Source organism: Dendrobates tinctorius, unplaced genomic scaffold, assembly GCF_039654945.1.
Source record: "Dendrobates tinctorius isolate UK_male_01 unplaced genomic scaffold, ASM3965494v1 ptg000111l, whole genome shotgun sequence".
Taxonomy (NCBI): Eukaryota; Metazoa; Chordata; class Amphibia; order Anura; family Dendrobatidae; genus Dendrobates; species Dendrobates tinctorius.
The window spans coordinates 3,105,591-3,121,686 of record NW_027361779.1 but is presented as its reverse complement, the minus strand read 5'-3'; the positions used below and the strand labels follow the sequence as shown (position 1 = coordinate 3,121,686).

General features: G+C 41.5%; 1 protein-coding gene across 1 annotated transcript in view; it reads left to right on the top strand.

Moving 5' to 3' along the window:
- GRIK2 (glutamate ionotropic receptor kainate type subunit 2) overlaps nucleotides 1–16,096 on the top strand; it is a 1,148,051-nt gene that overhangs the window by 497,005 nt on the left and 634,950 nt on the right. Inside the window, exon 4 of the mRNA XM_073589495.1 lies at nucleotides 14,666–14,847. Coding sequence (XP_073445596.1) covers nucleotides 14,666–14,847 — 182 coding nt within the window. The remainder of the gene's footprint in view (nucleotides 1–14,665; nucleotides 14,848–16,096) is intronic.

The window sequence follows — 16,096 nt, the reverse complement described above, 5'->3', positions numbered from 1 at the left end:
TGTCAGATGTCATGCACACATTATTTTTTGTGACCACATGATGATACTGCATTGATGGAGCACCATTTTATCTCCTGTTGAACTCCATCTTTTCTTTATGCTGGGAAATGCATTGGGATTTTGTATTCTGATGAAGGATTTTTTATATGAATCGGATGAAATTGGTCATAAGCTGAGTATGATTTTTATGTATTCAGTATAGTGTCTGTTATTGCCCTATCTTTCCACTGACTTAGAGTGAGGAAAATAATTATTTGATCCCTTGCTGATTTTGTAAGTTTGCCCACTGACAAAGACATGAACAGTCTATAATTTTAAGGGTAGGTTAGTTTTAACATTGAGAGATATATAAAAAATAAAATCCAGAAAATTACATTGTATAAATTATATAAAATTATTTGCATTTTGTGATGAGAAATAAGTATGTGATCCCTCTGGCAAACAAGACCTAATACTTGGTGGCAAAACCCTTGTTGGTAAGCACAGCAGTTAGACTTTTTTGTAGTTGACGATGAAGTTTGTGTACATGTCAGGAGGAATTTTGGTCCACTCCTCTTTGCAGTGTCACTTGGCAACTCGGAGCTTCAATTCCCTCCATATTTTTCCTATGGGATTAAGATATGGAGACTGGCTTGGCCACTCCATAACCTTAATGTGCTTCTTCTTCAGCCATTTCTTTTTTGCCTTTGCTGTATGTTTTGGGTCATTGTCTTGCTGGAAGACCCAGCCATGACCCATTTTTAATATCCTGGCAGAGTGAAGCAGGTTGTCACTCAGGATTTTATGGTACTTGGCTCCATCCATTCTCTGATTGATGCGATGAAGTAGTCCTGTGCCCTTCGCAGAGAAACACCCACAAAGCATAATGTTTCTACCTCCATGCTTGACAATGGAGACGGTGTTCTTTGGGTCATAGGCAGCATTTCTCTTCCTCCAAACACGGCGAGTTGAGTTAATACCAAAGAGTTCAACTTTTGTCTAATCTGACCACAGCAACTTCTCCCTGTCACTCACAGAATCATCCAGGTGTTCATTGGCACACTTGAGCAGCGGGACCTTGCGGATACTGCAGGATTATAAACCTTTACAGTGTAATATGCTACCAATGGTTTTCTTTGTGACTGTGGTCCCAGCTGCCTTAAGATCATTAACAAATTCCCCCCATTTTGCTTTAGGCTGATTTCTCACCTTCCTCATGATCAAGGGTACCCCACGAGGTGAGAGTTTGCATGGGAACTAGATTGATGTTGATTAGCAGTCTTTTTGTACTTCTTCCTGTAACGAATGGAAGCGGAGGCAGACATGGTGACGTTCACATTCGTTTTTATTTCTTAAGTGGAACCTCGGGACCATGGTCCAGGGGGCTCCAAAGGAGGCGTGACTAGTGAGCCCCGGGCACCCGTAGTAAAGTCCCTCAGGCAGGGCCAGAATGGAATACCCAGAGGACACAGGTGCTACCTCCAGTTAGACCCTGAACACATGGCAGCTGTCCCCAAGGGAACAAGAGGGATAGCAAAAGTTACAAAGTCTGTAATGCGCTGGGTCCTGGATCCGGTTAGTTGGTAACGAGTCGGTTCCAGTGACCTTCACGCAGTCCTTGGACTCGGATGGCTGTAGGCGGAACGGGATGGCTTAGGCCCAGATAATTGCTGATATAACCAGGTAACAGAGGATACTCATATGCTGTGGAAACAGAGAGCATTAGACAATGCACAGAGACTGCAGATGCAGCGCAGACAGGTTAGCATGGGAACCGGATGTAGCAATGATAGATACTCGTTGCTCCGGCACTCTCCCTATGGAGGAGAGGCCAGAAATAGCAGCCAGTGCACTGCCATTGGTTAATTGCACTTTTTGAATAATGCACGCCATCCCTTTAAGAAGGCAAGAGAGCGGGCGTGCCCTAATAGCCTTAGCTACACATCTCTTCACAGGATGCCAGGAACAGGAGGCAGGAGGGAGGACAGAACACTGAGCAGCAGCATGAGAGGCTCGAGGTGAGTGCCCAGAATGAAGAGCAGCGGCAGGCCTGGATGCAACGCCAGGACGGGGGCCAGGTGTAACTGTGGCAGACCTGGGTGCAGCGCCATGAAGGGGACCGGGTGTAACACTTCCATTTTCTGACTATTGCACTAACAGTTGTCTCCTTCTCACCCAGTGCCTTACTTATGGTTTTGAACTCATAATGTTTGGTAGGGGATCAAATACTTATTTCTCACTGCAAAATGCAAATAAATTTATTTAATTTATACAATGTTATTTTCTGGATTTTATTTTTGATATTCTATCTCCCAGTGTTAAAATTAACCTACCCTTAAAATTATAGACTGTTCATATGCAAAATCAGCAAGGGATCAAATAGTAATTTCCTCCACTGTATATTGATTTATTTCTGCTGTATTTATGGATGCCAAGATTTTGTTTCTACTAAGTATTCTGATTATTATATGGGAGCAATAGTAATGTGTTATTGTGTATTGTAGATGCACTTTATATTAGGGTTGTTTTAGGGATATAAGGGATAGCTGGCAACAAGCTGTGGTGCCACATATTTCGAAATTAGGATGCAAACTTTTGCTGGTAGGTAGGGACTCATTTAGGGAGTACTAGGGTGTGATAGTTTTGCACTTAAATTCCTGGCTAATCTTGAATTGTGTTGTTCTGAAATACAATTGCTTTGTTAGATAATTCTCATTGGATATACACTGTCTAATGTTTAAATGATTAATGAAAGTTATATTTTAGGGGTTTTTAAAAGCATAATGAGGAAGGTTTCTGCCAGACAAATTAATTGAATTTAAAGAGCTGCTGCTAAAATACCATTACAAAGCAGCAAACAGGTATTAGAAGCTGCTGATTCCTCTGACGTCCCGCAAAACACAAGACCTAGGTTCCTCCAGAAGCTTGCAGTTGTTCGTAAACCTACTATTTAGCCACCCCACACCCCAAAACAATGTTCATGAGCAGAAGCTGTTGCAGTGGGCCCAGATGTACTTGAAGACTAATTTTAAATCAGTCCTTTTATTGATGAGTGTCATGGAACCGTGGATGGTATAGTGGATGGTTGGTGGATGGCCATCATGTCACCAAAAGGCTGTGATGTCAGCAAAAAGGTGGCTGAGTCATGTTTTGGGAAAAAGTGCACATCAAAACAATAGCTCTGGCAGTCTATTTTGGCATCCTGCAAAGAAATTCAAGCAGAAACTATTCAAAAACTCACAAGTTCCAATGATGCAAGAATTGTGAAGTTGGCATTAAAGAAGGGTTTTATGTTAACATGTAACATGGCATGTTAAGATGTTTTTGATTAAAAAAGATTTTGATTTCAGTAAATATAACATCTTCATGCTGCTAATTCACCAAATGACCATTCTCAGTTCTTTACAACCTATAAAATATTTGCAAAGTGTTGCACATAACAACTTGGAACAGAGAATTTTAAGTTTCTTTTGTTTTGGAAAAATACTGTTATCATTGGGAAGTTTGTCCAATAAAATTTGATTTATACTCTAACGGTTGATGATTTGAATATTATACTCATTTGAATTAACCATTTAGGAAAATCAGAGAAAAAAGCATTTTCATAACAATTTGTATTAAAAACATAGTATGTGAAATCTTCTAAATATCGAATCATCCCTAAAACTTTAGCTGATACCATCTTAAATTTTCAAAAGTTTTAGAAACTTGATTTATTAGACGGTACATAGAAATTTTGACTTATAAAAAAAAAAAGTAAACATGCAAAATGTACTTATTTCATTTACTTGAAATGGAAAAGAAAAACAGATTTAAATTAAAAAGTAAAATCCACAGTAGGTGAAAGTGCTTCTATTGAAACTCACAAAGATGTGCTTTTGGTAAATTGTTAAAGCCTTTGATCAAAGATTGAATCATTTTTTACATCAAAGAAAATGTCTTAAAAGAGAAACTTTTCAGCAATGTAAATTAGTCCTAAGATAAAAAAACCCAGATATGTCAGGAAAAGGAAAAAACTGGAAAATGGATAATCTCACCAAAATTTCACAACATGTCATCTACAAGAAAAATAAGACTATACATATTTAAGCAAATAAAAATATTTCACATGCCAGCACAAGTGTAGTGTTTTATTGTATAACTTCATATTACACATTTAGTCATAGCACAATATCTACAAACTTTACAGTATGTACACATGAAAAGCAATAATAACAAACTGGTCTATTTTGATTGCATACAAAATAACATCATAAGGAAATGACAATTGAAATGTGCACCCAAGATCTTTAAATATATTCATGACACCAGCCACCTAGTTATTACCGTACTATAGAAGAATCTATTTATTAGTAGAGTTGAGTGACTTTGGTCAGATCGGGTTTCATGAAACAAAATTTGTTTCAGATGAAACTGGTCCGACTAGGGCAAAAAAAGTCGGAGTTTCGTCCGAAACCCGACCCCAATGCAAGTCAATGGGGAATAAAAGTCGGCATTGAGTGTATGAATGTCATCCGCTCAATGCCGACATTTATTTCCCATTGACTTGCATTGGGGTCGGGTTTCAGACGAAACTCTGACTTTTTTTGCCCTAGTCGGACCAGTTTCATCTGAAACAAATTTTGTTTCATGAAACCCGATCCGACTAAAGTCGCTCAACTCTATTTAATAGAACAAACTATGCAGAGAAATCACTGCAAAAGTCCCTGGCCTGGCAAGTGTTAGAAGCGGAGCAGCTGGGTCAGGAGTTAAAGAGAGGGATGACTCAAGCAGGGAAAAGAGACTTCCTGTTTATACATAGAGCAGAGAAAAAGAGAATAAACTTCCCCCAACTCTAATACCCCAAGTATTACAGCTAACAGTGCTTTTGCCATCTTGAATTGTGTTGCTACTTTTGCCTGATAAACCTGTGTATATATACAATAGCAATCAAACTATATAAGAAAAAAAGTGGAAATTGCTATTATTATGCTTCAGCACCTGAATATGAAAACATACTGTATGTGAGTTCTTCCTAATGTACAGTATGCAGTTTTGCATTATTAGCTGAAAGTTATAGAAGATAATAACCTAAGTAGATAAGAATGACATGTTTAATACAACAACACATAGAAAGCACAATAAGAACATCAAGCAACACTTTTGGGTTGCCTTCACTTCCAAAATATTTATATCTAATGCATTCTACAGTTCACATGGGTCTCATCACACTGCGCTTGCTTTTCTCTGAGTCCGAGTCAATAATTGATCAGAGTCACACAATTGTTATCCCCTGAATCACACTGCAGAGTCCCAGCTCATACATTGTATTATGCAACAGGATAAATAAATATATATTTTTAAACTAAATTACATTTTTTATTTTACATTCTATGAGCTTGAAGATGATATTTATGGTTACCAGTGTTTTTAATGTTTTGTTTATGATGGTTTATGTGTGATATTGCTGTAATTTTTTAAACGTTAGAATAACGTAAGTGTTGAATTTGAAGTGAAAACATTAGGAAGTAGTAAATCTCCTCTTGTCAAAGTAGTTCTTGAATCGTTAGAGAAGGCACTGATCTCAGTGGGACTTCATGTGAAAACCATATACAACTATTCTATCCTTCTGTTTTCATCTATTTCAATCAAACTGTCAGTTGAGTTGGAAGATGAGTTCACACATAGTTTTCAATATTTTCCACATTCCCAGTAATAACTGTCTAGATTTCAAGTAATAATTTGTGACACTTGTGTTGATGCACATAGCAAATATAAGACATCAGGCTGTGATGTATCTGAAACAGTCAGTCTATTTTAATGGTGAACTCCAAACTCCATCTGAAAATTACACCCATGCCAGTAGAGGTAATAGGTACCATTCCTAAACTTTTATTTACAGAATCAAAAGGTTGAGATTTTCTGTCCAGTTCTGAAACCTATTTGGTACTAATCCAAGGTTTGTGTTAAGATATATGTCAGAAGATCACTTTTGGAGATGCTTGTTGAAGGAATCTTTGAACTTAGTGGAAGACTGTTAGCCTTAATACAAGCATGTAAAAGTGTGTTACAAAACAATTTTATAGTGCAATGTAGAGTTGAGCGACTTTGGTCGGATCGGGTTTCATGAAATAAAATTTGTTTCAGATGAAACTGGTCCGACTAGGGCAAAAAAAGTCAGAGTTTTGTCCGAAACCCGACCCCAATGCAAGTCAATGGGGAATAAAAGTCGGCATTGAGGGGATGAATGTCATACGCTCAGTGTCGACTTTTATTTCCCACTAGCTGAAGAGCCCGGCGCTGCCCGGGCATAGTAACTAACTGTGGTTAGTTATAGCAAATTATAATTATCCTCCATCCCATAGTCCCGTGCCCACATACCCATCATACATATCCACGATCCCTTAGGCCCGTGCCCATATACCCATCATACATATCCTCCATCCCATAGTCGAGTGCCGATATACCCATCACACATCCTCCATCCCATAGTCCATTGCCCATATACCCATCACACATCCTCCATCCCATAGTCCCATGCCCATATACCCATCATACATACTCGCATCCCATAGTCGAGTGCCCATTTACCATCACACATCCTTCATCTCATAGTCCCATGCCCATATACCCATCATACATATCCTCCATCCCATAGTCCAGTGCCCATATACCCATCACACATCCTCCATCCCATAGTCCTGTCCCCATATACCCGTCATACATATCCTCCATCCCAAAGTCCAGTGCCCATATACCCATCACACATCCTCCATACCATTATGACATCATAGTGAGAGGTGGGGCTTGCAACCTATGATGACATCAGCATCGCCATGGCAACCATTATGACATCATAATGAGGGCCGGGGCTCGATACACACACACTTTTTCCCCATTATGTAGATAGGGGCAAAATTGTTTGGGGAATTGGAGCACGCGGGGTTAAAATTTTGCCTCACAACATAGCCTAGGGCGCTCTCAGGGTCCAGATGTGTGACTGTGCCAAATTTTGTGGCTGCAGCTGCGACGATGCGGATGGCAATCCCGGACAAACACACATACATACATACATACGTAGATATGCACACTTGAGCTTTATGTATTAGATTGACTTGCATTGGGGTCGGGTTTCGGACGAAACTCCGACTTTTTTTGCCCTAGTCGGACCAGTTTCATCTGAAACAAATTTTGTTTCATTAAACCCGATCCGACCAAAGTTGCTCAACTCTAGTGCAATGCCATTATTTTAAAACTGCAATTGTGAGCAAAAAGTGGCCAAAAACATAATCGGGTGCAGGAAAATTAGTGCCACAGAACTCAGTTGTGTTCTGTTGATTAAGGAGATGGTTCAAGAATTGTAGCTGTATATGAGATTCATCAAGCTTATGTATGCTGTCTTATAATAAATTACTTATTTTCTATACATTCACAGTAAAAATTCAGTGTTCCAGTATACATCTAGTTTTGCTTCTTTTAAGGGCATTTACATTGCCCGATAATCTGACAGATTCTAACTGCAACTACCCATTGTTCACGAATATTGTACAATGTTGATAAATTCAGTGACAGAATGATGAATTTGCAAGAAATCCTTTAGGCAAGCAAAAAAAATCTCATTCAGTTTTTGAAAGGCGTGTAATGCAAATGGATATTGCTCTTATAAAGGTATGACTGAAAAAAAGGAGAAGTAGTAATTTAAGTACTAAATAAAGTTGGCCATGTTTCAAGGTAATTAAAAATTCAGTATCAATTGGCACGTTGAAAGATATTTGCAGATTGAACAGAAATAATTTGTTTTATTAATTTGATTAAATATTCTTTCTACAGTATCAATAGAAATTTTTGTACTACGCTTTATGAATTCATGCAGATTAAGTAATTAGTATCACTTATGGGATATGTTGAAGACACTTGTTATGCATCGGGTCTCTTCCTCTGCATAGAAGGAATCCCCAGCCTTGCCTTCTGCAGTCTCCCATTCAGTCCCGACCGCAGAGGAGGCTTCTCAGCAGAGACGTCGATCCTGGCGTCTTGCTCTGGCTAGTGCTGTCTTTTTGGTTTCTGCTGCCACCCCTGGTTCAGTTATAGTAACCTGCACTAGCCAGCAACGCGCAGCTCTTGGGATTAAATCCTTCTTTCGGCCTACTGAGCATGCCTGTGGGACGTCCTCTCATTGGAGGCTGGAGGTCACATGCTCAGGTCCTGTTGCTGCTCCGATTGGACCACTGGGAAGGTCCCGGAAGGCTGCAGCTATAAAAGGTCCACATGGACACCCGACCATGCGCTAGTATAACATGATATTCATGTATGTGTGGATGTGTGTCTGATATATGGTGAATGACTCATTAAGATCCCCTCCCTAGCGTTGTTTCATGTGTTGAGTGATTGAGTTAACTAGCGCCAGACTGTGCCATACAGCACTTGGCACGATAGTACTACATCTACAACAGCATCCATCATAGTGGCACTGTGTGCATATAGTGCAATTTCCTGGCCTGAGCTTAGGGCGGTTAGTGGCGTCCGCCAGAGCGGCGCTGTATGCATATAGTGCGGGAATCCTTAGTTTATTTTCCCCGGCACCGCAGTTGCGGCGCCAACACTAGTGGGTATAGAGAGACTCTAACCCTTTGTCATTGGGTCAGGGTCTTGTGACCAAAACTCTAGCGTTTTTCTGCAGTACTGTGGACCTGTGACATAACAGGGTTCGCCTCATACATACCGGGTGAGGTTAACCCACATGTGCTTATGCTTTACCGCCATATACTGTCCGTCATTACTCAGCAGCAGGTTCCTTCTCTGCATGGTGGACCCCCGGCTGCGAACGCGCCTCATATCTCCCTTTCTATTATTTGGTGCATTTCGCCAGCCCTAACAACACCTACACCAGATTATCTGTCTGTATAAACACAGTAACTAATAAGTAATGTTAATAATTGTTATGAATAAGTCATGTCAGACCAACTTAATTTCCTTCTATGACAGAATCACTGATTGGGTGGATCAGGGAAATGCTGTAGATATAGTATATCTTGTCTTCAGCAAAGCATTTGACAAAGTATCTCACACAATCCTTATTGAAAAAATGGCTAAGTATGGAATGGACAAGGCAACTGTTAGGTGGATTCATAACTGGCTTAGTGATAGGACCCAAAGAGTGATCGTAAATGGCTGCACATCCAGTTGGAAGAATGTCTCAAGTGGGGTACCACAGGGCTCTGTCCTGGGCCCTGTATTGTTCAACATCTTTATCAACAATTTCGAATCAGGGGTGGGGAATCTTTTTTCTGCCGAGGGCCATTTGGATATTTATACCATCCTTCGGGGACAGTACAAACTCCGCCCACAATATACATCATGACTCTGGCGCTGGTTTCATGACTGAATCTTTCATTGCATGCCCTTCAATGTTCAGTAGTGAACACTGTGTGTGTGCTAACAGAGCAAGAAGAAATTAATGAGCTTGTGGCAATCAAAATACAGCTCCCTGCCCAAGAATGCAGTCCCTGAGAATCTGCTCGGGGGCCTGATAAAAGGTCATCAAGGGCCGTAAATGGCCCTAGGGCCTGAGGTTCCCCACCCCTAATTTAGATGAAGGATTTGAGGGAAAACTGATTAAATTTGCTGATGACACAAAGCGAGGAGGGATAGCTAATACTAGAGAAGAGAGAGAGAGGATTCAAAAAGATATAAATAAACTGGAGCAGTGGGCAGCAACTAACAGAATGGTTTTTAACATGGAAAAATGCAATAAAAATGAAAAAAGCATATACAGAATGGGAGGAATAGGGCTAAGCAACAACACATGGGAAAAAGACTTGGGTATACTAATAGATCACAGACTGAATATGAGTCAACATTGTGATGCAGCAGCAAAAAAGGCAAATGCAATTCTAGGATATACTAACAGAAGCATACAGTCTAGATCACGGGAAGTCATTATTGCCCTCTACTCCTCTTTGGTCAGACCTCATCTGGAATACTGTGTCCAGTTTTGGGCACCACATTTTAAAAAATACATCAACAAACTGGAGCAAGTTCAGAAAAGAGCAACCAGAATGGTGACCGGCCTGCAAACCCTGTCTCATGTGGAAAGGTTGCAGGATTTGGGAATGTTTAGCTTGCAGAAGAGAAGACTGAGAGGAGACTTAATAGCTATCTACAAAGATCTCAAGGGCTGTCACATTGTAGAAGGATTATCTTTATTCTCATTTGCACAAGGAAAGACTAGAAGCAATGGGATGAAACTGAATGAGAGGAGACACAGATTAGATATTAGAAAAACTTTTTGACAGAGTGATCAATGAGTGGCACAGGCTGGCATGAGAGGTGGTGAGTTCTCCTTCAATAGAAGTCTTCAAACAGAGGCTGGATAGACATCTGTTATGAATGGGACACTGAGGAGGATGGCAGGAACAGGCTAAGCCACCAGGAAACCAGATAGTTTGGTAACTCAGCGGATTGCAGACCCCTGATCCTAGCAACACAACTAGCAGTAGCTGTGGAGCGTTCCTATGATGCCCTAGATGCCTCGGCACAGCCGGAGAACTAACTAAGCTTAAAGCAAGAAAGGTGAAAGCTAAACTGCCCCAAAGCAGATCCCCAAAGGAATAGACAGCCCCCAAACATATATTGTCGGTGAGACTAGATGAGACACAAACATAGACAGAAGATAGACTGAGCAAATGATGGGGCCCAAACTGTCTAGAAAGGATAGGAAAGGAAAGACACTCTCTGCAATCACGCAAAAACCCTAAAAAATCCAACATGTCTGATGTACAGAAAACACTGAGGTCTCACGACATCTCCTCCACTCTACCACTATATCAGCATTGTGGCGTGAACTGGTAGCAAAGCAAAAGATACTAATATAACAGGGGACTGAACAAACTGACACAAGCTGTAATATACACAGCCCCAGCAGGGAGCACGCTGAATCCTCACAGCAAAGCAGAAAGAGGCAAAACCAGATCAGATGCAAAGGATTAGCAAATGAACAACTTAACTGAAAAATGCTGGATCAGGCAGGAGAGAGCAGACCTCAAAATGCACAGGAAGAATTCAATCACCAGCAGCAACTGAGGGAAGCCTGCTCACTTATATCCTCCCAGTCAGTAACCCCTAACTTTCAATCATCGTCGCCACGTGGCAGACTTCTGTCAACCCGGCCAGCTCCACTACCTGCAGTAACCACCAGAGGGAGCCCCGACTCAGAAGTCAGATCAAGAGTATTCACAACAGAAACCCCTTTCAGTGTCTAGCTCAATGATGGTCAGGTTTCAGCCTCCCTTACCTTGGCTAAGTCTTTGAGCACTTAACACCTTGTACTTCTTGGCACTCTAGGTAAGTTGCAGTTCTGGAATATGACATTGGAGGATGATAATAAGGGTTCCTGGTCGCTTCATGGTTTATTCTTTTAAATCGTTGGCAGTTAATGAGCACATTTTTTTTCAAAGCCTTTTTTTGTGACAAAAATGTTTGGGTGATCATGCCACAATGTCTTAGCAATTTCAGCAGTGCTGCATCCCTCTGTAAGGCTGGTTTCACACTTGTGCTTCTTTGCGCTGTTTTGTAGCGCAAAAAACGCATGCGCTTTTTCCCCATACTTTAACATGGGTGCGCATAGGTGCGCATACACATGCGTTTGTACGCTTTTGTATGCGCATGCTTTTTTTGTAGTGTGCGCTTGGGCGCACAAAATGCATCCTGTTGCATTTTTTGTGCGTCCGACTTGCCCTCAAAAAACGCATGCACATGCAATGCGTTTTTTAACAGCAAAACACCCATTAAAGTCTATGGATGCGCATACGTGCGCATTGTAATGTGCACATATGCGAAAAAAAAGCACCAAAACCTGCAAAAAACACACACAAACGCCTGATGCATTTTTTTCATGCGTTTGTGTGCGCAAAAAACGCACAGCAAAAAAACGCAAGTGTGAAAGTAGCCTAAGACTTTTTTTTTCACTTTTCAGAGTCAGTTAATTTTTTTTACCCTTTTTTATTTATGGAAACAAGCTACCTAATAATTCTGTACACCTTGATAAAGGGTAATTGCATTGCTGACATGAAAGACATGTCCCCAGTGAATCATGTGAGCAGGGCCGTATCTAGGGGGGGGCAGCCGGGGCAGTTGCCCCGGGCGCAGCCAGCAAGGGGGCGCAGTCGGGCTGCCTAATGCAGCGGTCCGCAGTGTCTCCCCCCGGCGGCTGCGTTCTGCCGCCCCTCTGGCCTGGGAGTCGGCGGTTCTCTGTGTCAGCTGTCAAGCTGACAGCTGGCGCAGAGAAGGAGTGCGTGCCGGCTCCCAGGGAACAATTGTACTGGCGTCTATGCAGACGCCAGTACAAATGAAGCTCTGACCGCCGGGCCAGAGCGACGTCAGCATCGTGATCAGGTCATGTGATCACGCTGCTGACGTCACTCCCCGGCGCCCAAAGCAAACGTTGGTGGTAAGTGTGCTCCACTGTGGAGCTGAAGAACCACCGAAGATGGGAGATGAGGGGGACTTAATGAGTGGAGATGGGGGGGATTTGTAGAGGGGATGGCGGTTAAAGTGTGGGGGTATTTAGAGTGGGGATGGGGGTTAATGTGTGTGGGGGTTAATGAGTGGGGATGCCATGGGGTTAATGTATGGGGGTTATTTAATGTGATGGGGGTTAATGAGTGGGGATTGGGTTAATGTGTGCGGGGGTTAATGAATGGGGATGGGGGTTAATGTGTGGGGGCGTTAATGATTGGGGATGGGGGTCAATGTGTGGGGGTTAATGAATGGGGATGGGGTTAATGTGGGGATGGGGGTTAATGTGTGTGGGGGTTAATGAATGGGGATGGGGGTTAATGTGTGGGGGCGTTAATGAGTGGGGATGGGGGTTAATGTGTGTGGGGGTTAATGAATGGGGATGGGGGTTAAGGTGTGGGGGCGTTAATGAGTGGGGATGGGGGTTAATGTGGGGATGGGGTTAATGAGTGGGGATGGGGTCAATGTGTGTGGGGGTTAATGAATGGGGATGGGGTTAATGTGTGGGGGTATTTGGAGTGGGGGTGGGGGGATTTGGAGTGCTGATGGGGGTTAATGAGTGGGGATTGGGTTAATGTGTGGGGGGATTTGGAGTGGGGATGGGGGGTTATTTAATGTGTGGGGGGATTTGGAGTGGGGATGGGGGGTACTTAATGTGTGTGGGGGATTGAGGATGGGGGGATTTAATGTGTGGGGAGATTTGAGGACACAAAATAAAGAGTATGTATGAGGAAACAGTATGGGGGATTGGTGCAGACAGTATGGGGAGCGAATGGGTTAATGTATGTGGACACAGTATGGGGAGTCAGGGGTATGTGTGAGCAGACAGTATAGAGAATGAGGGGGTAAATATATGAGGAGACAGTATGGTGAACAGGTGGGATGCTAGAGGGGAATAGTGTGAGGAGACAGTATATTGCAGACATTTTTATTTAGGGGCATTATAATGACACTTCTATCTTTAAGGGCATCGTGTAGGGATTTGCTGCAGAAGACTGGAGAAGATGGAAGTCTACAGAGACGAGATGTGGATGAGAAAACTCATCATGGGGTCTGGACAAGAAGAAGAAAAGGAGAACGACTGCAGAGACGACGTCATCTATAAGGTACCTGGATGTAAATATTATTTGTGACACTGACTAATTCTCATGTTTTTATTTGTTAGGAACATTACAGGGTTTGTCCAGGTTTGTGCTGAGTCTGCAGTCATTCTATGTGACTGCAGACTTCTGAATTCTCACAGTGCTCACTGAACGCTGCTAGGATTCTCTCATGCCGGTAATTTACATACATGCGGTCACATGCTGACTAGACATGTGTGGCCTCACTCAATGAAAATGAACAGAGCGAGGCCGGGCACATCTAGTTGGAATGTGGCCAGAAGTATATAAATCACATACTTGTGCTGACATGACTGTACATCGGCAAGGGAGAATCCTAAATGTGTGCAGTGCATTCGTTGTGAGAATTCAGAAGCTGCAATGTCAGGACTCAGCTCTGCAGGTTCCAGTAGTCATCACATAGACACTTCACTCATATGCGATTTTCATAGGTATGGTCCTGTGACAACGAGCTTCTCTTCCTGCTTCTCTCAGTTTTTTACTGAACATTGAGAGCATTAGGAAGAGCAGCTCGCAGGTACATGGCTAAGTGTGCAAGTCGCATATGTACTTGGCGGGGGGGGGCGCCGAACCGAATTCTTGCCCCGGGTGCCAGAAAGCCTAGATACGCCTCTGCATGTGAGCAATGTTCCTTGGTAAAGATCGTAAAATTGGGCACTAAAATAAAAAGGCCCATAATCCTTAAATCATATGGTGGATATAAAAACAAATATATTACTCGGAGGAGGAACAGTAATTAAAAAGATCAGGACCTGGACACTTTTGACTTGGCGAAAGCTGAAATACTACAGACAGGTGTAAACACACCATTGGAACAACCTGCACAGTCTCACAAGAGTCCAAGAGGTAAGGGGGCTCACTTCCACCTCCAAAGCAGCACATAAAGGAGTGAACTATTTTATGAGAAAGGGATCACATAAATGTTTTTGTACAGAGGCCCGCTTCTGAGAGTTTGAATTATTGGGAATAACGTAGCATTTTAATAATATTTTTTAACATGTTACTGTAAATGAAATATTTACTCAGTCAATGTCTGTATGACTGACATTATTTTTATTTTTTTCTACTAGGTCTTATCCGCTTACAAGAACTCATTAAGGCTCCATCTAGGTACAATTTAAGACTTAAAATCCGCCAGTTACCTCTTGATACGAAAGATGCAAAGCCACTTCTGAAGGAAATGAAGAGAGGCAAAGAGTTCCATGTAATCTTTGATTGTAGTCATGACATGGCAGCTGGCATACTAAAACAGGTAATAATCCAAACTTCTTACACATGTGCTAGCTTGTCCTGTAATTTTTTGACTATATTTGTGAATAATTAATTTATCATTATGGAAGTTTTCTCATTAAAATCAAACCACTTCCAAATATTGTTCTAATTTTTCCTACAGGAAAAAAATTTAAATGTACTAAGTGTTGACTTAATAGTAAATTTAGTAATATGGTTTAGTAAATCTACCTTCACATTCTTAGTTTTAATGAAGGACAAATAGTGTAACTCTTCTTGATTATTGTAAATGAGTGTTCTTTTCTCATTTCCGTTTACTGCATAATTCTGTACTTGTTGTTCAAAACTAGTTTTATAAGTGACCTACAAATAAAATACAACATTAAGATTTATATCTCAAGTGTCTTTAAGCTCAGAATGTTTAGCACCTTAAGTTCTAGCAATCTTGAAGGCCAGTACATAATGTAATGTTTTAGCTGCCATGTAATGGAAAGGTTGCAGGCTCAGCACCATAGCCCTCGGCAAACTGGGGGAGCCAACCTTAGACATAACTATACATCTAAGCTTGGAAATGGGTTGATAGCAAACTGAAAGATAGTAACAAACTGCAAACTTTAAAGACTACTCATTACTCTTCATTAGGCATAGCATACATTTTAAACAGGTTAATTCCAGTGCCATACAAAATGTACGGTAAAAAACAGCAGTGGCAATTAATGTGGTAATGTATAAACCACACCACACCACTGCACCTGGCAATAAAAATGCAGGAGCAAGGCCAATTCTAACTTTTCTGTTCCCTGAGGTGACAGTGCCCCTCCCAGTAGTACAATTTAAACCAGTGATGAACAAACTCATATCCGGCATTGTTTTGTCGGTATGGTATTCGCTATTACATAATCCCCTTAGGGACTTGAAGCTACGATCGCCTGAATGCTTATACTAAATATTGAATTACACAGTACTGCAGTATATAAAACAAATTACTGTGTTTTATGAAGAAACAAAGCACCAGAACCACAAGCAGTACATGAATACATTGCCAGAGCCATCATCATTATATGCTTATAGCACTAGAACATCAACAGTACATTAATACAGCATCTGAACAACCATCAGTACATTCATGAATCACCATAACCATCATCAGTACAGAAATACAAGACCAAAACCACCATAAGTACATTACAATTTACATCACCAGCATCAGTATATGAATACAGAGCTAAGCTTTGTGCAGAGATCAGTTGCAATGCCAGTTCAGTCTTCAC